This window comes from Nymphaea colorata, chromosome 6 (genome assembly GCF_008831285.2).
Source record: "Nymphaea colorata isolate Beijing-Zhang1983 chromosome 6, ASM883128v2, whole genome shotgun sequence".
In the NCBI taxonomy this organism is placed as follows: domain Eukaryota; kingdom Viridiplantae; phylum Streptophyta; class Magnoliopsida; order Nymphaeales; family Nymphaeaceae; genus Nymphaea; species Nymphaea colorata.
Window position 1 is genome coordinate 1,826,239 of NC_045143.1, and position 22,321 is coordinate 1,848,559.

Below are 22,321 nucleotides of genomic sequence, written 5' to 3' on the forward strand. Positions count from 1 at the left end.
TATATCAACGTCCACTTGGGGGTCATCCTCTGCCCCTTTACCTATTACCGGCCGTGTTTTTTTCCGGTTACCGAATCTTCCCCAATTGTTGCGATTGCCCATCGGAAAGCGATCGGAGAGGGAGGCGAAAGCGGAGGATGAAATTCGGGAAGAGTCTGAGCAACCAGATCGAGGAGACTCTGCCGGAGTGGCGAGACAAGTTCCTGTCGTACAAGGAGCTGAAGAAGCGGCTCAAGCTGATCGACCCCAAGGGTGGGGACAGGGCCAAGAGGCCCAGGCTCTGCGAGGATGCGGAGGAGACAGGCGCTGGGGAAGTGACTGCCATGACTCCCGAGGAGAGGGACTTCGTATGCCTGCTGGACGAGGAAATCGAGAAGTTCAATGCCTTCTTCGTTGAGAAGGAGGAGGAGTACATTATTAGACAGAAGGTAACGGTTGACCACTTCCCTTTGTTTTTTCTTTTCGTTTGCTTGAATCGATGGAACCCTAATTTGTGTTGAAAATAATTGGTTTGGTATCCATTTCATTCCTTTAGGGTTCTGCTGCCTGCTGTGCATGTTCGATTGCAACCGTCGTTGTTTGGAAATCTTTGATTTGAATTTTGTTGATTTTGTGAAGGGATTACGGATTTCGGTAGTTGTGCAACTTGTAGATCTTCCGTCTTTCAGTCCAAGGTTTATATGATGTGGAAAATTGGTAGATACACTGTTTCCTTTCAAACCTGCTGCAGCAATAAATAGCTCACTGAATTAGTGATAGATAATGTGGAGGTGGTATGGAGAATACTCAGATTTTAGCTTTAAATTACAATTAATTGAAAAGGAAGGTTCTTAATCTCCATAATTTATCAGTATCCGCTCGCCCTTGAACTCCTATGGAAAGTGGGTTTCACGAACCTATCTCATGGTCACGTAGGTGGCACGTGAAATGCAATTATTTGTCATACTGCTTCACTATCTGAAAGCATGACCCATAGAATGCTGATCTATGAAAATTTATGAATTTAAATAAAAGTTGTATTCTCTTGACTTCTAATTGCAAATTTACACTGTGAAAAGTTTCCAACAATCTTAAAACTGAATGACAGCTGTCAGCAAGGCCCTGATTAATCTTATGATGCATACAGATAAGATGCCTATAAGATTTTCTGTTTCATTCTGTAAACATTCCCACCATGCATTGGGTGGATTTTTGGCGTGTTTAAGGTTAATACTGCCCCACCTGCTACTGCTATTACTGCTGCTTCGAATGCATCCCATGATAGAAGCATGTGGCATGGAGAAACTTCTGTCACCATCTCTTATCTTGCTGATTTCCAATAGTGTCAAGAGTAAACACTAATAATATGTTTATGTAGGTAGGTCATTAATGGTGGATAATTTCCCTCCAAGTTTGGAGAATGTGGCTCCAGCTCTGCATCCTGAAATAATTTGAATATAGGTTTTCTTTTTCATTTTTAATGTTATGTTATTTTGATGATGCAGTTGCTACAAGAAAGAGTAGAGAAGGTAAAAGACTCAAAAGAAGAAACAATAAAACTGAGGAAAGAGATCGTTGATTTTCATGGAGAAATGGTCCTTTTGGAGAACTATAGTTCTCTAAACTATACAGGTCTTTCTTCTTTTCCTCTGTATTCTTTTTTTGGACATTCCTTTTCCTCCTTATTCTTTGTTGACGTTTGCAATGAACTTCTTTATAGCTTTATGTCCATTTAGGAAACTTCGTTGGATATTAAGTACATATCATAAAGATTTTCTGCACACTTCCACTTGAGCTTGTAATTTTAGAAAAAAAAATATATTTATCATCAATCATGGCATCCATTTGTATGTCTGGCTCAAGCAAACCTTGGTCAGTGGTTAGGATGGTATTGTTAAAGCGTTCAATCTATGCAATATTTGACTACATGTTGCTTTTTTCATTTTGTGTTGCATGGGAAGGCTTGTATTGGATACCGAATATTTGTTAGTGCGCTTGAACTTTTCTTGCTGAAGTCATGACTGTCTAGTTTCAAGGTGATGATTGCAAACTGTATTTATCTTGGGTGGACTTATATTTATAATAAAGCAATAAATGTGACATGGATATTTATAAAGAAATGCTTTGCGGAGAAGCTACGTTACAAAGCTCTGTTGCATCTTCAGCTGTGACAAAGGTAAGTTTTCTTTTCTCTTTACACGAGGAAAGTAACATGTTTCCTCCTTTTTTATGTATTTCTTCTATAAACAAATAATGTGTTGACTAGAAATACCATTTAGGAATCCATCTTGTACTATAAAGTATAATCCCGAGAGCGTGTTTAATGTTTTTTTATATTCTTGATACGAGCCTCACTTTTGCTGATAGCTAGCAATCAGGGGCTTATTTGCACCATGGCGTCAAATATCGTTCTCGGGTTTTTAACGGTGAGTGTTTTTTCAGCAAAGTTGTTTTTCTTTGGAAAAACTCGAAAAACTGTAAAAAATGAAAAAAAATCATAAAAATATTTAAAAATGAAATAAATAAGAAACTAATAAGAAAGCATAAATAAAACTAGGCAAAAGTGAAAATAAGAATGTTTTAATGATGATAGAAATGATGGAAAATAATTTTGTTTAAGTTTAAATTTGAATCCATGGTGATATCAACATTAAACAAGAGAAAAATGAAAAAGTCGGAAAAAATCGCGAAAATAATGTGATATATATATTTTCCCGTTTTTAAAATATCGTGATTTTTTCACTATTTTGTTATTTTTTGTTTTTCTCATTGATGTTATGATATTTTCAAAAATATCAAGATATCTGTGACACTGATTTGCACCATTGTCCTACAATTCTATGTCGAATATCAGTGGAGTTGGATGAAATGACACTAGTGGCTTTTCTTTTTGCATAAAAGTGAAAAGAACTTTTCAACCTGAAAAGCACAATTTCTGAGAGTGTGTCGCATGTTCCGCCTGAAACATCGAACACTCATGTTCAAAAAAGATCAGAGGTTATTTCAATCATTTTCAAAAAGAAATGGATATCTTTGTTATTTTACTAAAAAGAATTTTTTTCCTCTCCTTTTGCTCTTACAGGAGATGGATCTCCTTTCACATCTTAAGGGTATTTTCGTCATGCCATCCCATATTAGGATTCGAACGCATGGCCTTGTCTAGCTATTCTCGGAAAGTGTAGAGTTTCACATCTTCCAATATGGCATTATTTAATTGGAAACCCCTGCCCTGTAGTAGTCAGTACAAGTGAGGCCCATTACCATATCAAGAACAGATGCTAGCAAATATTTCTGATGTTTTGAGAATATTGTTATTAGTAATGCCAGACAATAATTTTGATATTGAATATTTCCAGAGACCTAACTATCGTGATATTTTCCATACATATTCCTGATATTTTCTCGATATCTTCAAATAATCTATTTGTTTCATTTTGAAGCATGTTTTGTATCTTTTTGTTGCGTTCACATTTCTTAAAGGTACTTGTTATTTATATTTCTGTGAAAAAAAACTTATTACCTCATAACTTTTTCATTGTTCTTGTCCTTTTCAAGTTTGAAAGCTTTTTAAGATTTTCATGATATTTTCCTAACAAACCACATTTTTCAGAAAGACTCTCGATGAAAAAGCTTGTGAGAAATAGAGGAGAAGAACAATGTTGGTAACTTTGCAAGAAAATAGAATACATAAGCATTTTGAGGTCATGGCTGAAAGCTGGGCCTTTTAGTTGAAAGTACTTGCCTTTGATATACTTCAATATGATTATTTCTAGAAATGACCAAATCCTAAAAATTTTGTTATCTTCTAGAAAAAAAGTAGTGGTCATGTCTGTTGTGGTGTTTGTATGTGGCATGTGTGACAAGTGCTTGAAATTATCTAATTGAAACTATTAAGGTGGGTGCATGAAGTGAAATGAAAATATTAATATTAAATTAAAGTGATTTATCATTTTCAATAAATAAATCACAATAACAGATTTGTCACTTTCAATGGATGTTTAAGGTTGGCAATCTCTGCTATTTTCCTTTTTTAATGTGATTCCTTAGATTCAAGCAGTTTTTTTATTTGTTTTTGGTTTGGGCCCACTGTCAATTTCGAGGTGATCAAATACTGATTTCAAATCCTCGAAGTGCAGACTTAATATTCATTTTCATTTGTGGGATATATTTGTGTATGCGTCCCTTTATTTATTTATGGTTTGAACCCGCTATCAAATTTGATGTAACCAAATACTGATTTCAAGTCCTCTTCACAATGCAGATGTAATATTCATTTTCAGTGGTGGAGTATGTGTGTTTATGCTCTGTGTATGTCTCCTACGTGGGATGCAAAGGAGAGAAGGGGGAGAGGGGCACAAATGGATAAAACAGATTGAGCGGAAAAGAACAAGTAACAGTGAATGAAAATGTCATTTTTAATCCATTTCCAGTAAATGAAAAAGGTGGAGGAAAACGATAAAAAGAGCAGTTGGTGAACACAAATGTGCTTGATCCATTTGGAATAAACTAATGGCTTCAAAATCCTTATCAATTGCCCTGCTCGATCATGGGAGGACTCAGATGCACCTAATTTGCTTGTTAAATGCAATTGGGACCAAGATGGAGATTTTGTCTTTGAAAGATGAATCTCATTATTGAACTCCAGGGGAATCAAATGTGTGATTTAGGCTATGGAGCATTTGCTTTTTTGACAATCATTGTGGCATTTCATGAAGTATCATGGAAATTGTGAAAAGTTGTTAAAAGTTAAAACCAGTGAGTGAGTTGATGCTTTAAAGGTTTATTTTATTGTACTATTGTTTTTATTGTGGGAAGAAAAATATTGTGAGAAATGCGCTATTAATTTTGTTATTGTCTATCATTTTTTAATGTAAAGTACTCATAGCTTTCGTCATTGATAGGATTTGATCCTCCTTGTCTACCTAGGAATCTCCTATATAGGTGCAGCTGTTCACTCCATGTCATTGAATATCATTGTACTTTGATCATTCAATATGAAGGTTCCAGCAAATAAAAGGCAAAAGATTAACAAAGTAAAAATATTGCCAAATATATTTACTATCATTATGGTTATCAAAATTATTTAAAAATGCTTTATTTTTTTAAATTAGTTCTAAAGGAAGTTCAAAGACTTCTTGACATTTGACTTAGCTTAACTGCTTTCATAACCGCACTAATGTTTCCATGACAATGATAAAATCTGCTGATGGTGCATTTATTTTCATACTGGTTGGTAGATCGCATGCATGTGTGGACCTGTATGTGCAAAAACAGAAGCATGTATACCAAAATGGTCACATAGGCTATATGCGTTTGATGTGTGTGTGTGTGTGTGTGTGTGTGTGTGAGAGAGAGAGAGAGAGAGAGAGAGAGTGGTTGTCAATTGTTTGATGTGGTAGATAGTTCTGCACTGTTACTTGTGCATGTCTCTCTCTTTGAACTGCATGACCACCTATCAAGTATCAACAGAAAACCAGCGGATTTTCTAGTCAGCTGAACATCACCCCGCTACATTGTCCTATATAGTAGTGAATGGAACAGATTTCTTCTTTCTGATATCTTATGCTTATTTTTGCTACTTTGGTTGGATGTGCAGGGCTGGTGAAGATCCTGAAGAAATATGATAAAAGGACTGGTGCTCTCATGCGACTGCCCTTCATTCAGAGGGTCTTGTGCCAACCGTTTTTTAGCACCGACCTCCTGTATAAGCTTATAAAAGAGTGTGAGAGAATGCTTGACCAGCTTTTCCCAGCAGAAGAGCCTACCGTTTCAGGTGCTGCAGGTGGTTGTGAAAGTGATCCTGAAGAGAGGAAAGAAGAGGGCAGCAAGCCTGTTTTGAAAGAGGCCCCTGAGCTGGAGGAGATAGAGTACATGGAAAGCCTTTACATGAAGAGTACAATGTCTGCATTGCGAGTTTTGAAAGAAATACGAAGTGGCAGTTCCACCGTTAGTGTCTTCTCCTTGCCTCCAATACAGACTGCAGGGGCAGAGGAAACTTGGAGTAAAATACCCCATCTTGAACAGATTAAGGTAGCAAAATAGAAGAAGAAGCTGTGAAAACTTAATATGCTGTACATTAGTTTAATCCGAATGGTTGGACCGTTGGATGTTTGCCAGCTACGGGTCTCACAAAAGCAAGATAAAATGACTATAAGGATGTATTTTGATACTCACAAATCCATATTTTACTTTCCTTCTCCTTTGTCCTAATAATGGATAATCCTTCTTGTTTGACTCGTAAATCTTCCTCTTTGGACTCTCTTGCAGCCTTTTCTTTTGTAAGTTTTAGAGCCAGAGTTTCCATGGCAATCTGAAACTTATTATCTCCTTAATGGTATTCAATTTTGAAACTTATGACACACTTCAAGCCCTACAAACCCTTGCATGTACTTTGCAGAAGATAGTCATGAGTTTCACTCTGCTTTCCTTTACCAGATTTGTTTCAATCCCAGCAAACATTTTCTCTCCTGTTGAAGAATATCCACACTTTTGAAAAGCCTCTGCTAGTCTGACACCACGGAAGTTCTTTGCTCAAGTCTCGGCAGACGAGGTGATTCTAGCAGGAACATGATGTTTTGTAATTTTGGAATTTAGTATTCAAGCATAATTTACTGTTTTGCTACCTTTTTTGTTTGAGCTATCGCAGTTGATTTTGCATATCAATGTCATACTCTTCGCATCGGCATTCTTGAGCAGTTTTGGCTGGGAGGGTGGGCACATTAAGTGATATGATCCATGAAAGGTTTCCTCGTTTGAAGGAAAAGGAGAGTTGTGTCCTCCAGCTGAAGTCATTAAAGCCTCTTAAACCATGTCTTCTTCCTCCACGATTTCAACCATCCTATTGACCTTTGAACCTACCATTGCCTCCTGTTCTGATATTTTATCTACAGGCTACGAGGTTGCACAGTTTTACTTCAATATTATCAGGCCGATGTGTTTTTATCTTCTAAAGGAAGCAGAAGATTTATTACAAGAGGTTGATGATAAGAAATTGTCAATATTAAACAAAATGATACTACATGTCACAGGCTGACTTTCCTTCGGCCCATGTGGAGCAACAGTCCTCTTTCCTGCCGACACAAGGCCAAGGGGCGAGTGGGGTGCGCAAATCACTTGAAGAGCTTACAATGTATAAAGAACACAAAGAAAGGGGCAGAAACTTGCAATGAGCTATTTCATTTACTGTACATCACAAGAGAGACAAGCAAGGAGACAAATTCAACTTTACTTAAGTAGGGTACCGGAAGGTTCATATGAGAATTTTCATGCCGAACATACAAAAAAAGAAATCCCAAAACATGGGCACTTCCTTTACAAGTGAACATGCTACAACACTATGTACAAGGGTGGTGGCTTTACAGACATAGACACTGGGGAACACTATAATTAGATAAAGGGCAATGAGGTTAGGACCCATTACAAGTTACAAAGGTTGCATGATAAACATCAAAGTGAACACTGCACAAAAGTGTCTCAGCAAACTCCCCCTGATTATGCATCTTCCATACGTAGGCCATAACTTGTTAAATTCTGGCGCAATTTTGAGCCATTGAAGTGATGAATAACATCTGTAAGAATGTTACCACCCCAATGGGAGGGAGAAATTTTTGTACTAAAAGCCAAGGCAGAAAATAAGCACATTCCATTTCCTGAATTCCTCAACTTGTTCCACTTTCTGCTTCGTTTACCAGCAAATCAAAAAAGAGGGCGAGGAGACCCTTTTCCTCTACCATGATATATTCCTGTACGATGCTGAAACGTTTGATAGACGTTATCCAACTTGGGATTCAAATGTGAAGTGGGTTTCCTTACATTCTAAAAAAGCAAGAGAATAGAACAATCTAGCTCATACAAAACATATATATCTATATATATATGCAATAAACATTTCGGCATTGCTCATTGAAGTGGAATGACTCCCCTTTCCGCTTGAACAATCAAAAGAGAAATCCCAAGGCAGAGAATATTCCAAAGAGCACCTACCTAAGTCTCGCCGCCATACTCCACGAAACTAATTACGTGTTCCATTGAAGGAGCTCAATTGTTTAACAGACCCCCAAGGTGCGCATACGCAGGTCCACCGTCATATTTCAAAAAATATATAAAACAAAATCAGAACCCACTTAGATGGGTAGTCCCGCACGATACTGGACTTATACAATCTAAATTTTAATCTGAACTCATGTCTGCCTTAATTCCATGCAATGTTAATGTGCGTTTTAACTTTTAAGCAACCTTTTTTTGACAATATAATTACACTGAAACTTTGCAATTACAATATATATATATATATATATATAGATAGATAGATAGAGAGAGAGAGAGAGAGAGAGAGAGAGAGAGAGAGAGAGGGTGCTGCTGTCTCGTTCAAATGTGATTGAAAATGGGATCCATGATTTTGAGTTCCTGTTTGCCTCGTCCTTCGAATGGTTGCACTTGGGGAAGACGCTTTGAGATAAGTGTACACTGTTCTTCTACTTGCCCAAAGTTTGAGAATATCGCCAGATCCAACGTTGAAGCACAAGTGAAATCAAATCCTACCATTACAGCAGCCTTGCTTCCGCTTCATTTTCTCTCTATTTCCTGCCCGGTACTTGCTTTGACACTAATAAATATAAGGTGAAACTTTCATCGCGAATCTGTATCCATTGCGACGGGAATCCTTCATATCATGTTCTTTGTGCCCCACAACCTGGTTAAAAATTCTTACAGCATGTACAACTTTACAGAAGAGATAAACAATTATCGTGATCAATGGATCAAACTTTAAATCAATTTTTGCCGACAAAACGATGTCTTTAGAGCCATGCACTTATCTTTTTCGCGCGTAGGAAATCATACACAAGTTGAATAATATGATTTGGTTACCTACTTATGTTAACCACACAGACATATAGAAATCTGTTCTTAGGTCTTTTGCCAGTTGATTGAAGCCATGTGCATATATCAGATTTGAAATGGGTCCAACCAAGAACACTGGCGCCATTGATCACACAGTTAAATGTATGTCTCAATGTCAATAAAATATTTACTGCGTACTTACACTGCAGAAGGAAATTAGAAAATTGGAACTTCCCACCCAAATCAAACAAGTAATAATGACCTTACTTGATCTGAAGGTGATAGAAAGTCTTTCAGAGAGCACCAAAGGGTTCCATTTTTTTGACTTAGATAAACAGAGATTCAAAATTTCGAACTTCAGGTGGCTGGTCCTTGTTTGGTGGATCCAGACACTTCTGCAAAACCCGCTGCCTAGAAGTCAGGAACCAAATGTCATAATTAACTAAATAGTTAAGAAAGAAACGAGACCATCCTTTGTTACCTTAGCTATGATTAGCAGCTCGCCCCATTCATGTGATCGACAAAGTGAGTTTATACTTTATATCATTCAGAGAACTCATTTACGCCATATTCCTCGTGTTATTTTCTTTTTTCTGGAAGAACTAAACTATAAGCCTGTAACAAATTTAAATTATGGAGTAATTTAAATACTCGGTTAACAGTGCAGTTATCAATCTATAGATGGATTTGACAGTTGAAGCAAAGGTTGAATGAATTTGGAAAAGAAGAAACCAAAAAGGAAATAGAAAAAGAGAAAGTTGAACTCATGAGGGTGACAAGGAACCAGGTTAATGATTGTCCACCGCCATACCGCGTCGACGCATTTTTGGCTAAAATTATATAAATATAGACAATGCTTCTTGCTCAAAAAACGCAGACACTTTTTGTTGACTGTGAAAAGAAGGTTCGGCCAAAATCATGGATGCGTGCCTGGACGTTGCATGAGAACGGGAAGCACCTCGGTGAAAGAGTTGGAACTCAACCTTTTCATGCCTCCTACTCTGCACCACCTTTTTTCTACTTCAAGCTTCTATATATGAATAAAGACACACACACACACACACAGAAGGGGAGAGAGAGAGCACAAAGTATATAGATGCAGGAGGAAAACAATGAAAGATAATTTAGAGGCTGGTACTTGTCGAGCTGAACAGAAACAGACTCCTGCTAGAAGTCTGGCTGTACCTTGAAGACTGCATATTAGTTGTTGCAGAAGAAAAATGTTGCAGCAGCAGAGAGCCGCTGTTCCTGTTACAGCTGTTTGAATGTTCACATGGTTCCATGGGCAGAAAAAGGTGGAGGAATGAAATTCAGAGCCAACCAGCGGAAGGAAAGCAGAAGAGAAGGTATCAGGAATACTTGTAGCACAGTAGCAGTTACCTCTGCAACGATTACGAGTCCTCCAAGAGGCTATGCACCAATGGGGCTCCCCTCATGGCTCACCTTCCTCTGTTCATGATTCAAAGAGCTACAAATTTCATCTAATGTACAGCTGCTCCTCGCCCTTGCGGCGCTCAACCTCGCCCTTCTGGTTCTTACATCGCATGAAATGTGTAGTTTAGATAATTTGATGTCTTCTGTACTCTATTTTCTTCTTATATATGTATAAGATCATATTGCATGCATGACATGCTTGGTTGCATACATGTGGGTTTGTCTGATCTGTGATCTGAACTTTAAGCAAAACATTCCTCAAAATCCAAATTAGGGTGTCAAACACGGTCGGGTCTATTCCATTACCAACCCAAAACCAGAGCCGATTAGTTGGCCAAGAAAACACTATAGTACTAGTTATTAGACTCAGATCTGTCACGCAGTTCCTGTCTAAATCCTAATCTCCAAACCAAATCCAAAATGTTGTTAGGAATCCAAATTCGAATATACATAGATTCCAGATCTTGGGTATAGTCGGACTCGGATTTAGATAAAAAGATTACATTAGATCCCGATCCATTTGCCTTCCTGGACGATCCGAAGGTATCAATAGTAGGGCGGCGTCGTCTTGCCCATAATAATTGCGTCTCCGTCTTCATCAAAACGACATCATCACCAAGCGCGAACCGGAGGTCCGTCGCTTGGCAATCCCAAAGATGACGAAACTGCCCTTTCCTCTGCTCCCTCCCCTCCTCCTCCCCCTCCTCATCTTCGGCGTCGCCGCCGCGGCGATCAGCCCACGGCCTCAGCCGATAAGCGCGTTGGAGATCCCGATGATCTCCCAGGTACGACGGTCCCGCTTTACCTTGTTTTCGCCCCCTTTTTCTTGAAATCGCGAGCTTCGGCTCCCTTCTTTTCGGGCGATCTTGTTTGGGAAGAGAGAGTGTTGCTCCGATTTTAGCTTCTGGTTCTGATTTTTCCTTTTCCGTTTTGCGATGGTGGAGAAGGGAGTAGGTGGATGTTCTTACACCGTGGTCGTGAAGACGAGCTGCTCCTCGAATAAGTTGACCAGAGACCAGATCAGCCTCGCCTTTGGAGACGCCTACGGGAACCAGGTTTGACCCCCTTTCTCCTTTCTTCCCGGCATCTCTCCTTCTCGGGATGTGCAATCTCAGGTTATACTTTCCTAAGAAAAGCAAACGCTTTTACCGGGCGCGACTTCTTTACATGTTAGACGCAACAAAAGTGAACGCTTTACGAGGGACAAATGATTGTGAGATTCTTTGCCAAACAGGAGATAAGAAAAACTTTCTGACCTCGAAACTGTAGGCCATGTTTGACAGCTTCGGATTTACGATTTGAGGCTGAATTGAGATAAATCCAACTGTTTTAAACAAATGGGGGTTTAAATTTATGGTTTTCAGATTCGTTTTAGATTGAAAAACCGTGAATTGGGATCCGGAATTTTATTTGAAAACGAATAAGTTTAAAAGGTGGTTGTTGCATGTTAGGAGCTGGCAAGTCACATGGTGCAGTTAATAGTAAGGAAATGCAGATATTTCTATCAAAATTGCGCCAATTTTTGCGGGATAATCCACAAATGCACCTAATCTTCGAAACGATTTTACGATTTTGTTCTCCAATAATTATGTATCTTGCACACGTATCAGCTATAAGGTCTACTCCCCAATCGGTTGCTATTGGAAGAAGATTAAAAAATGACAGAAAATCACAAGTAGAATTTCCATGAATTTAATCACAAAATCATGCTCCTGCCATCACAGAACTCGATAAATCTGAAATTTCTTGAAATATTGGTGGTTTTTTTGTTTGCATTATACACAGAATTTAGACTCCCAATCATTTCCTTAGGTTTTTGCAATATACCATTCATCAGTTTGATGGCTGCAGTCAGTCATTTAAGCTCTCGGATAACTAGTTCACGGTATTGGCCATCTAAAAACAGTCTATCTTACGTGAACCATGCATCTATTGTTTGATTGTTCGGATGATATTATCCAAGACTTTTTTTCTTACAAAATGTATCAAATATGAGGTTGATTCCGAAAGATTCATCTACTTTATGTCCGAACGAGTTTTCCCTGATTTCAGTTCGTAATCTAGCTGGTTTTACTTTGCATTCAAGAGAACCACAAACTAGGAAACAAGGGGTGCTATAAAACTGAGGTCTATTAAACTCTTAAGAATTCTCAAATGTCCTTGATGTAAGACTATTTTAAGTTGATGCGAGAAAGATCGCGATTGAACTTAATAAGGATGATAAAAAGAAGGCCCCAGCGCAAAATATTAAAATTGCGAAAGTTAACTTTTCTCTAGGGGGATCTTTGATTCACTTGGAACCAATGGAATTTTAGGAAACGGGAATTGCCTTCCCAAACAAAATTTTGATTCTGTAATTATTGACTCATTCTAGACTCAAAATTATGAAATTATGTTCCCATCTTATGGGGTGAAATTATGATTGTATAATTCTGGAATTTTTTCATCTATTTTTAGAGGCATAAGCCATGAAGACTCGTGAATTCTTAACTCTCATTTCATTTAACAAATAATTTTTAATTGTAGAATCAAAATTTCATATTATCAAACTCAAAGAATAATTGAAACGAAAACTTTCATTCCAATTCCAGGTTGAGGTGGAAATTTGGTTCTGGAATTTGGATTTCAGAATTAAAATTGTAAGACATCGAATGGCCTCTAAAATATGAAAACTGCCCCTGACGAAAAAAAATAATACCATAGAATTAAGGGCAAATGCCCCGTCCTACCGAGTTCTTTCTTTCGCACGTAGAACCGACTTTGCACTATCAAACCTTAGACCAAATATTGCATTCTCCTTTGATATCAACTGTGACAACTGATCAATCCAAGATTAACTTTATTTTTGGTCTAGCAAATTCTAAACTGCTTTATAGTTGGCTTCAATTTGCACCCAAAAGAGTAGGATACCGAGTGAGAATTATAAACTCCTCAGGAATTAGCTAATAGCTACTTATCAATATAAACTCTTGCTTTTAGGTCCTCCCACAAAAGGTGTTACTTACACCAACTCTGTGCTCAATATACTAATTAATCTCATCCAAGTCTACATGCAGTTCCTTTAGAATCCATGTTGCACTTGAGAATTGTCAAATTAAAGGATGTTCACTCAGTATGTCTGTGTGTGTTCGCGTGCGTGTGCATGTGTGTGTGCACATTGTAAGATGTTTAATATATGTTATCTTTAACCAAGCAGGTCTATGCACCAAGGCTGGATGACCCATCTTCAGGTACATTTGAGAGGTGCTCCACAGACACCTTCAAGATAACTGGGCCATGCACCTATGAGATCTGCTACTTCTACCTGCTAAGGATGGGGAGAGATGGCTGGAAACCAGAACAGGTCAAGGTCTACAGCCCCAACTCCAGAGCCGTAACTTTCTACTATGACATGTTCCTCCCAAATGGTGTTTGGTATGGCTTCAACTTGTGCAGCGGCAGCTCGGCCGCAGCCACGTAATTATAACAGTTTGAGGATGTGATTATCATTGTTATTGCAAGTTTCTCAACTGTCATGTGTTTGGAGTACTTGGACGCATCTAAGTACTCTAAGCTGGAAGCTATTTTTATATCTTTGCTTGTGTCTAGAGGCTGGGCGAAGCTTTACGTTTCTATATAATCTAAGGATGTAAATGTGAAGTGATCGGGCTGTCCTGGGGTGCATATGGGAAAAATAATAAGATTTGATTTGTATCGGACCCATAATGCAAATAAAAATGTGAACTACCAATGCATGAGGTCTTGTTTGATTACATGTTATTTGGACTTGGACTGAGTATTCGAACATCATATTTAGTCAGTTTCCAATCCAATTAAACCGGATTCTTGAATCTCCAGGCTCTGTGTGTTTGCATCTTCGGTAGCAAGGTTCTTGCTTTCACATAAACCAACATAATGAAGTCCGAATGCATCTCCCTTTTCTCTTCAAGTGTAATAATTTTAGCATTACCTGGTGAAATTTTCTTGATATGTTAGCTCATATAGAGTTACTTTGGGTAATAAATAGGGGAAAGAAACACTATAATTTTAAAACTAGTTCTGGCTCTTGACCAAATTTGCTCATCCTGTGGAACGGTGTAGCATTTATGTGGGCGGGGACCCAACAGAAAAGGCCTAAATAAGCTAATATATAGTCATTAAACACGGTTGTTATTCACAGCGCCTGTAGCTCAGTGGATAGAGCGTCTGTTTCCTAAGCAGAAAGTCGTAGGTTCGACCCCTACCTGGCGCGTAAATTATTTCATCTTCGTTTCTCCATTTTGACATTCCCATGTGAGCGCATACTCTTTTAATCTGGAAGTTTTCTACATGAATATAAGTGTGCTTAATGTTTCCATCTTGGTCAGGCCATACTTTTCTCAGCTTACGCGTTTTAATAATGCGGTGATCTTTGCTTTTCTCCTTTTTCCATCTTGAGAAAGCATTTTCTCATGGGTAGACCCTTCTGTTATGAAGGGGCCGGAGCACGATTTCCTTTTGTAAAAGGTCGACAAATCTCGGAGTTCGTATTTCACATACAATGCGCCTGTAGCTCAGTGGATAGAGCGTCTGTTTCCTAAGCAGAAAGTCGTAGGTTCGACCCCTACCTGGCGCGATATTTCTCCTCCGTTCAACCATTTTACGCTTTTCCAACTTCTAAATTTCAAAGCCTTTAATAGTTCTTTATCTATTCTAAGCAAAAAAAGGAAAAAAAAAATCTTTTTTTTTCTGCAAATTGGGCTGCTATTTTCTTTCCTAATGCTCACCATTCGTTGACATTTACAACTACCAAGTGACTACACCTACTAAGTGACTTCACGCTTTGAGATTTAGTTATTTTTATCGGGCTGAAAGGAATCAAATCCATCACTAGTTCTAGTTCCACCTGATTCTGATTCTCTGAGACGAAGGTTAGGTTGCTGGCGATAAAGAAAAGGTATAAACAAGGGGATGCTGGAGAACCTTCACTGAGAATCAGGCGAGTTAGTGATGACATTAAGTTCAAAGCCAAGAACCAGCCACTTGCTCTCCTTTTCGTGTAGCGGCACATTGTATTCCTGAATTATAAGAGATTGTCGTTTTCCTTTTGGTTGGTACTTGGTAGCTTGAAGGTAGCAATAAATTTTTTAACCAAAAGTGCGGATGGCTAGAGGTGATTCCTGAGTTAACTTGTTCAAGCTGGTGCGTGTTACGAGTAGAACAGGACTCGAATGAGATATGCAGAAGCAGAACCCCCATTCGAGCTTGAACAGCTCGATCATGGTTCTTTAAAGCTCCTAAAAAGATAGGAATCTTCCGCCATTTTCACCGTATTTGTGAAGCATTTACTGCCATTCTTCCATGACCCACCTACTTTTCATCTACCGGCTACCACTTGTCATGGAAGACCCACCTGCCATTGCTTCGACTTATTGTGGAGGCAGAAACTGCAATTGCAGACGGAGGCTATTAAATCTCCACCGCCCTTAGAGAGCTTTCAGTTGTCACCACCATCATCACCATAGCCACCATCATCACCATAGCCACCACCATCAACGAAACTATGTCTATAGTGGCAGAAATCCCGGGCTTCATACAGATCTTTTCCGACGGCACCGTCACCCGGTTCTCCCCGGAGATAGCTCAACCATCACCGGTTGTCTCCAGAGGCTACAAATCCAAAGACATCGTCATCAATCCACTGAAACCCATCTCCGCCAGGATCTTTCTCCCACAAACGGCCGATTCCGCGCCCCTCCCCGTCGTCCTCTACTTCCACGGCGGCGGCTTCTGCTTCGGCTCCACCACCTGGCTCGGCTACCACTACTTCCTCGGCACCCTCTGCACCAAATCCCAGTGCATTGTGCTCTCCGTGGAGTACCGGCTGGCACCGGAGCACAGGATTCCGGCGGCGTACGAGGACTGTCACGAGGCGGTCACGTGGCTGAGCTCCAAAGGAAGCGCCGGCGACGAATGGCTGTCGCAGGCGGATCTCCGGCGAGTGTTCTTAATGGGGGACAGCGCCGGCGCGAACATTGTGCACCACGTATGCCTGCGTGTTCTGTCTTCCAAAGCAGAGAAGGTGAAGATCGGGGGACTTTCCCTGATCCATCCTTACTTTGGGAGCGAGGAAAGGCTGGAGAAGGAGAGCACAGAGGCCACGAAAGTCAGCGACGCGCTTTGGCAGCTGAGTTTGCCGGTGGGATCGAACAGAGATCACTTCGCCTGCAACTTCGAGACGGCTGAGGATGGGAAAGAAGTAGACTGGAGCAAGTTTCCTGCTACTCTGGTGCATGTAGCAGGGGAGGATCTGTTGAGCCAGAGAGGGGTGATGTATGAGGGGTTCTTGAAGAGGAAGGCGGTGAAGGAGGTGGAGCTGGTGCTGCAAGAGGGCCAGCCCCATGTTTACTTCTTATTCAGCCCAGAAGATGCCGCCACCACAAGCCTGCATGAGAAATTGTATCAGTTCATACATCGCCTTGACTGATTGGCGTCTGTTCCACCTAGTTTTCAATTTCAGAAGCAATAATAAATCAAATCTCTGTTTCAGTGATTACAGACAAAGATGAACCATTATAGGTGTTTTCTATCGAAAAGAATGCTTGCTTTGGTGGTTGTAAGATTTATCATACTCTGGAAGTTGTATAATCTTATCTAAGCAGCTAAACAAGTGAACAGAGAAGCTGCGTCTAGTTAGTGGACATTGAAGATTGAGTCCTTAATGTGCAAAAATCTAGAACTTTTGGACTTTCATAGGACAAAAACTGATGCACTTACATTGCTTTTGTTCCTAGTTGTTTTCTCTTGATAGACGCTATACTCTTTGAGAAGGAACTCCGACCAGTTTTTGCTCCTTTGTTGCGACCAGAAATTCCTAAACTCTTTGTCGGAAAAAGTATGCAGTTTCTCACGGTCTTACCTTCTATTTTCCACTGAATCTCTTCCTTCAACGGCGACCGACATAGATTCCGTGGCGTCTCCACTGGAAATCTTCAAAATTAATGGGGAAAAGCTGCCAATTCTGCTCGAACGTAAATGGAAAATTTCCAATCCCCTTGGCCTCCTTTAGTTGCCGCTTGTGTCTTACAGGCATGCCAAAATCCTAATCCTTGACATGGTAATCTTCAATACGCGGATTTCTTTATATATTTCAATTGCAAACATTGAGTTAGCCTCTATGAGGTTTTATGATGTCTGCATATGTGTGGTGTGAATGGCTCTCATGTATTTGCCCAGATGCCCACAAGAGGATTTCATGCAACAGAAGAGCACGAGATACCAAAAAACATAGCTGTCAACATAGGCTTGGTTTTTTGGCAGGATTCAATATTGTAGATAGTTTTTTTTTGCATCGAGGTCAAGAGATAAAGAGTCCTTTGCATGTTCCAATATCAGCTCATATGAAGAATTCAGTTGAGGCAACATCATTTTTCTTGCTCTTAAAGATTGGCATCGGATTTGGAAGAATGTTAACAACTTAATATTCACACGGGATGTTGACAACTTAACTGTATTTGTAAGCACAAGAGGTGAGGTTCATCATCAAGCACAGTTAGATCATACCAAAAAATATCCATTTCATGGTTCTAAAAATCTTCCCTCCATTAGACAAATATATATAAATAAAGTACATTTTGTAAGCTGGGTGTGTACAATTGCGCACAACATCCGCAACCTACTAGCTTTACTTATCGGAGGAGGTGACTGTCGCCTTCTTCATGAAGCCCTCTGGTTGGACTCTCAGCAAGGAGCTGCTTCCACCTTTGTATCGATCTCCTCGGGCTGGAGAAGAGTCGTCATCAACGAACTGAGCACTATAAGCCCGAATAAGTCTGCAACCCTGCAACCCGATTCGGTTGGAACCATTGGGCACCCTGTTTCTCTCTTCTGCCTCAAACAAAGGCGGAAGGAGGAAACTTAAAAAAGCGTTTTTTTTTTCTTTTAATAGCGTTTTTTTTTCTTTTAATTCCATCAAAGCCTAAATGTGATCTACAACTATATTCAATGACATTCAGTGAACGCTTGCACATATATAGGTGACTTTTAAGTACAAGTCTAGTCCCTTTTTATGCAACTCAAGCTTGGCATGCCAAGCACATTGAAACTATAGTTCAGCCTCTGGCGACAAAGATGTACGAGTGCAAGAAGTGTTATCGCTGGTTTCGTTGGTTTCAAGCACTAGGTAGCCATAGTAGCCGATGCAAGATGCAATGCTCTGACGTTGGTGGGCGTTTTGTTCAGAAGCGCTCGGTGACGGTGGGCCGCCATGAGTGCTCTATTTGCAGAAGGTGCATCTTGACTGGCCAAGCTTTAGGTGGACATATAACCTTGTAGAGGCAGTCGACCAAAAATGTGGGCAGAAAGAAGCCTCTTAACCTACCACCACGTCAAGCGTTCACTCAATTCAATATCATCGTACTTTGATCATATTTAGTTTTTGATGGAATTTAAAAAAAACAAACGCTTTCCTCCTTTCGCCTCTGTTTGAGGTAGAAGGGAGAAACAAGGTGCCCAATGGTTCCAACTCGAAAACTGAGGGATATAAGACCGAATAGAGTCCCCAACCCAATATAAGTCCAACCCAAAAACTGAGTGATATAACCCTGAATCAAGTCCGAAACCCGATATAAGTCCAACCCGAAAACTGAGCGATATAAGCCCGAATCAAGTCCCAATATAAGTCCAACCTGAAAACTGAGTGATATGACCCCGAATGAAGTCCGAAACCCGATATAAGTCCAATGCGAAAACTGAGCGATGTAAGCCCGAATCGAGTCCGCAACCTGATTCGGTTGTTCAGCTCCACTTCCTCCACTTTATGGGATCTGGGGCCTTTCCTTGCCGTCACCCATAGATTGAACCAAATTATCGTAACAGATAAAGTATAGGAAGGGGCGTGGCTTTGGTAAGAGAGGGAGAGGTCTCCATCTTCTTCTTCTTCTTCTTCTTGTACAAAGAAAAGGGCGACCGCATCCTAAGCTCTGGATGTGATGACGAGGGGGGAAGGGGTTGAGGGGGCCATAAAATTTGAGGTCGTGGCATCAACTTGGGATCACTCGGTCTTTAATCAAATCTCACTCGCAAGTGAAAAATGTTTTGTTTTATATTCAAATTTCTGCATAGCAGAGCTGGACTCATCTTTTTCTCTGGTAAATAAATGTGGACTTTTTTGATAATCCCATCAAGTACAGTGCGTTCACCGAGTTATGCTGCGGCTAGCTTGGTGAATTCCCGATGATTGCTTCGACCCCTTTTCAACTAGAATCACCTGAACACTTCCATTTTTCTTTTGTGTCACCCAAATGCAAAGGGATGTAAATGGTTTGGGTTCGGCCTGGATTGAACTTTGATGAAATTTGACTTAGATCGAAGGCTTTGTGATCAGATTCAGCCTCCCTTTGCGTTTCTATGTTCAAAACCAGGAAAGGAACCTGCTAACATATGATGTAACGTGTCCCAGAGTTTGCATTTTTATCACATCCCAATTGAAAAGGGGTCGAAGCAATCCCCGGGAATCCACCAAGCTAACCTCAACACAACCTAGTGAACGCGCAGTACTTGATGGGATTATCAAAAGCGTCCGCATTTATTTACCAGAGAAAAAGACAAGTCCAGCTCTGCTATGTAATGTTCAAGGTGCATTCCAACGCATAGCATAAAAGTGTTCAAAACTCTCCTCCTTCCAAAATGTGCCTCGCAAACATTGAGTGGAAACAGATTAGATATAATCTGTCAGTGGATCAAAACTTCAAACTTTATTGTAGTGGAGATTTCTTTTCCTTTCTGTTGAGGAAGCGCCGTGACTCTGCATTCTCGCCTGAAAGTTAATGAAACGATCATGCAAATACTGTATTATGATAATCAATGACGAAAACTGAGATGTGGGTGTCCAAAAACAATTAGTCAGATCCTCTCCAGAAAGGGGAAGAAAGAAGAATCACCTTCATTTGGTAGCTCGCCTTAAAGTGCAACCCCATCATCTCTAGTGGGCTTCTACCTGCTACCAAGAAGATGTGGACGCCATTTTTGATCTCTCCTCCGATGCCTTCTTTTGTCTATTTTTTTTATGTTTAATTTCTTATTTTTAATGTTTTTCTCCTCTCCTTCCACTCGGTTTCCTCTGTACACGTCTTTCATTAATTACTATCACATTCACGTATTTTAATAAGCGCTGTAAGAAGCTAAAAGCAAAGTCTCAACAAGCTAGAAGCGAGAAGTTCTGCCTCCACCATCGGCACCATCGGTTGTAGCGTTAACGAGAAACAGAAAGACAGAATCACACCGGCGAACTGGCAAAAAAGAAACAGCGAAGAATGGAACACAAAAACATCCGACCTATCGCCAACGACAGCAATTGACGACGTGCCTCCAACCCAACTCCTCCAATTCCGATCTGATTCGATCACAGATGGAGAAAGAGATAGAAAGGCAACCCGGTGTGGAGAACGAGAAACAAGGAGTGACAGACAAGAAAATGGAGAGATGATGGAAGGGGGAGATTGGGAATTGGATTTTGGTGTGTCTTTTTGGTTTCCCTCTCAAACCCTAAACTTCTTCCTTCCCTCTCGCTGATTTCAAATCGACTGCCACGTCCCAAAAGATGCAGAGATGCAAAGAGAAATCCGCATCTCTGCATTTTTGGGACGTGGCAGTCGATTCGAAATCCGCAAGAGGGAAGGAGGAGGTTTAGGGTTTGAGAGGGACACCAAAAAGACCCCCAAAATTCAATTCCTCATAGTGAACCCTAACCCGAGTCCCCCTTCCATCATCTCTCCATTCTCTTCTCTGTCACCCGTTTCTATCTCTTTCTCCATCTGTGATCGAATCAGATCGGAATTGGAGGAGTTGGGTTGGAGGCACGTCGTCAATTGCTGCCGTTCGCCATAGGATCGCCAAAGGTTGGATGCTTTTGTTTTCCATTCTTCGCTGTTTCTTTTTTGCCAGTTCGCCGGTGTGATTCTGTTTTTTTGTTTCTCGTTAACGCTGTGGTGCCGATGGTGGAGGCAGAACTTGCCGCTTCTAGCTTATTGAGACTTTGCTTTTAGCTTCTTACAGCGCTTATTAAAATACGTGAATGTGATAGCAATAAATGAAAGACGTGTACAGAGGAAACCGAGTGGAAGAAGAGGAGGAAAATATTAAAAATAAAGCAAATTAAACATTAAAAAATAGACAAAAGAAGGCATCGGAGGAGAGATAAAAAATGGCGTCCACATATTCTTGGTAGCAGGTAGAAGCCCACTATAGATGATGGGGTTGCACTTTAAGGCGAGCTACCAAATGAAGGTGATTCTTCTTTCTTCCCCTTTCTGGAGAGGATCTGACTAATTGTTTTTGGAGACCCACATCTCAGTTTTCGTCATTGAAAATCATAATACAGTATTTGCATGATCGTTTCATTAACTTTCAGGCGAGCATGCAGAGTCACGGCGCTTCCTCAACAGAAAGAAAAAGAAATCTCCAAATGCAGAAAATTCGGCTTTGCCGAATGAAAATGAAAAAGAAGAGTAGAAAAACAATGAAAAAAAAAAGCCCAAAACTTTTGGACACTGAGAAGAGGAGACCGCAATTACCGTCGCCATCTTCGTCGACAGAGTCGAAAGCCTTCTGGAACTCATCAATCTGTTCTTTGGTAAAGAAGCCCGCCATTGATGAGCCGCTTCCTTTGCCAGAAGAAAAAGAAAAGAAGGGAAGAGAAGAGCAAAGGAGGAGGAAGAAGGAAATGAAGGAAAGCGGGAAGAAAGAAGGGAAGAGGCTCTGAGGGAGAGAGGTCGATCTCAGCGTACTCTGTCGATCTCAGCGTCGTGCCTTTATTTGGTTGTTCGGGACGGACGGGCGTCCTAGCCATGCTGATTATCGTTAATTAATCAAAGAAAGCTCCGGTTTAGCTTGTAGTTACGAGATTGCCTTTGTTTGATATGGAGTAACTACTGAAAGGACAACGTCTGAAGTTTTACAAAGCTGGCTGGAAGCAGATAGATCCACAGTTATAATTTTGTAATAAAATTCAATTAATTTTAAATACTGTAAATAGATCGGAGAGTGGGTTTCTTTTTGGAAGACAACAATAGTCGAAAGAATGAAACTAAAAGTTGTTTCATGTTTGCTG

At 40.2% G+C, this 22,321-nt stretch overlaps 3 protein-coding genes and 2 non-coding genes across 6 annotated transcripts; all 5 read left to right on the plus strand.

Annotated features, from left to right (window-relative positions):
- LOC116256075 (SPX domain-containing protein 1-like) lies at window positions 1-6,601 on the plus strand. Its single transcript, XM_031632232.2, has 3 exons — window positions 1-428; window positions 1,485-1,611; window positions 5,576-6,601. The coding sequence occupies exons 1-3, from the start codon at window positions 138-140 to the stop codon at window positions 6,019-6,021; spliced, it is 864 nt and encodes a 287-aa protein (XP_031488092.1). The 5' UTR covers window positions 1-137; the 3' UTR covers window positions 6,022-6,601.
- A 4,238-nt stretch (window positions 6,602-10,839) lies between these two features.
- On the plus strand, window positions 10,840-14,006 carry LOC116255550 (embryo-specific protein ATS3A-like). Of its 2 annotated transcripts, none has more exons than XM_031631414.1 (3): window positions 10,840-11,039; window positions 11,199-11,309; window positions 13,451-14,006. In XM_031631414.1, exons 1-3 carry the CDS (start codon window positions 10,911-10,913, stop codon window positions 13,712-13,714), a joined length of 504 nt encoding a protein of 167 aa, XP_031487274.1. In that variant the 5' UTR covers window positions 10,840-10,910; the 3' UTR covers window positions 13,715-14,006. The 2 variants fall into 2 exon arrangements, with proteins under 2 accessions (XP_031487274.1, XP_031487275.1); XM_031631415.2 differs by having other exon boundaries at window positions 10,848-11,039; window positions 11,202-11,309.
- A 406-nt stretch (window positions 14,007-14,412) lies between these two features.
- On the plus strand, window positions 14,413-14,485 carry TRNAR-CCU (transfer RNA arginine (anticodon CCU)). Its single transcript has one exon. It is a non-coding gene; the product is annotated as a tRNA-Arg (tRNA).
- Window positions 14,486-14,775: 290 nt separating this feature from the next.
- Window positions 14,776-14,848, plus strand: TRNAR-CCU (transfer RNA arginine (anticodon CCU)). The gene has a single exon. It is a non-coding gene; the product is annotated as a tRNA-Arg (tRNA).
- A 739-nt stretch (window positions 14,849-15,587) lies between these two features.
- Window positions 15,588-16,761, plus strand: LOC116256291 (probable carboxylesterase 17). Its single transcript, XM_031632618.2, has one exon. It carries the CDS (start codon window positions 15,776-15,778, stop codon window positions 16,697-16,699), a length of 924 nt encoding a protein of 307 aa, XP_031488478.1. The 5' UTR covers window positions 15,588-15,775; the 3' UTR covers window positions 16,700-16,761.
- The last annotated feature ends 5,560 nt before the right edge of the window (window positions 16,762-22,321 follow it).

What these genes read in the sequence shown, in the direction of transcription:
- LOC116256075 (XM_031632232.2), top strand. Translation starts at nt 138, where the DNA reads ATGAAATTCGGGAAGAGTCTGAGCAACCAGATCGAGGAGACTCTGCCG. An exon ending in AGTACATTATTAGACAGAAG is followed by an intron (nt 429 to 1,484) that starts GTAACGGTTGAC and finishes TTGATGATGCAG; the next exon opens with TTGCTACAAGAAAGAGTAGA. An exon ending in TAGTTCTCTAAACTATACAG is followed by an intron (nt 1,612 to 5,575) that starts GTCTTTCTTCTT and finishes TTGGATGTGCAG; the next exon opens with GGCTGGTGAAGATCCTGAAG.
- LOC116255550 (XM_031631414.1), top strand. Translation starts at nt 10,911, where the DNA reads ATGACGAAACTGCCCTTTCCTCTGCTCCCTCCCCTCCTCCTCCCCCTC. An exon ending in AGATCCCGATGATCTCCCAG is followed by an intron (nt 11,040 to 11,198) that starts GTACGACGGTCC and finishes GCGATGGTGGAG; the next exon opens with AAGGGAGTAGGTGGATGTTC. An exon ending in GAGACGCCTACGGGAACCAG is followed by an intron (nt 11,310 to 13,450) that starts GTTTGACCCCCT and finishes TTAACCAAGCAG; the next exon opens with GTCTATGCACCAAGGCTGGA.
- LOC116256291 (XM_031632618.2), top strand. Translation starts at nt 15,776, where the DNA reads ATGTCTATAGTGGCAGAAATCCCGGGCTTCATACAGATCTTTTCCGAC.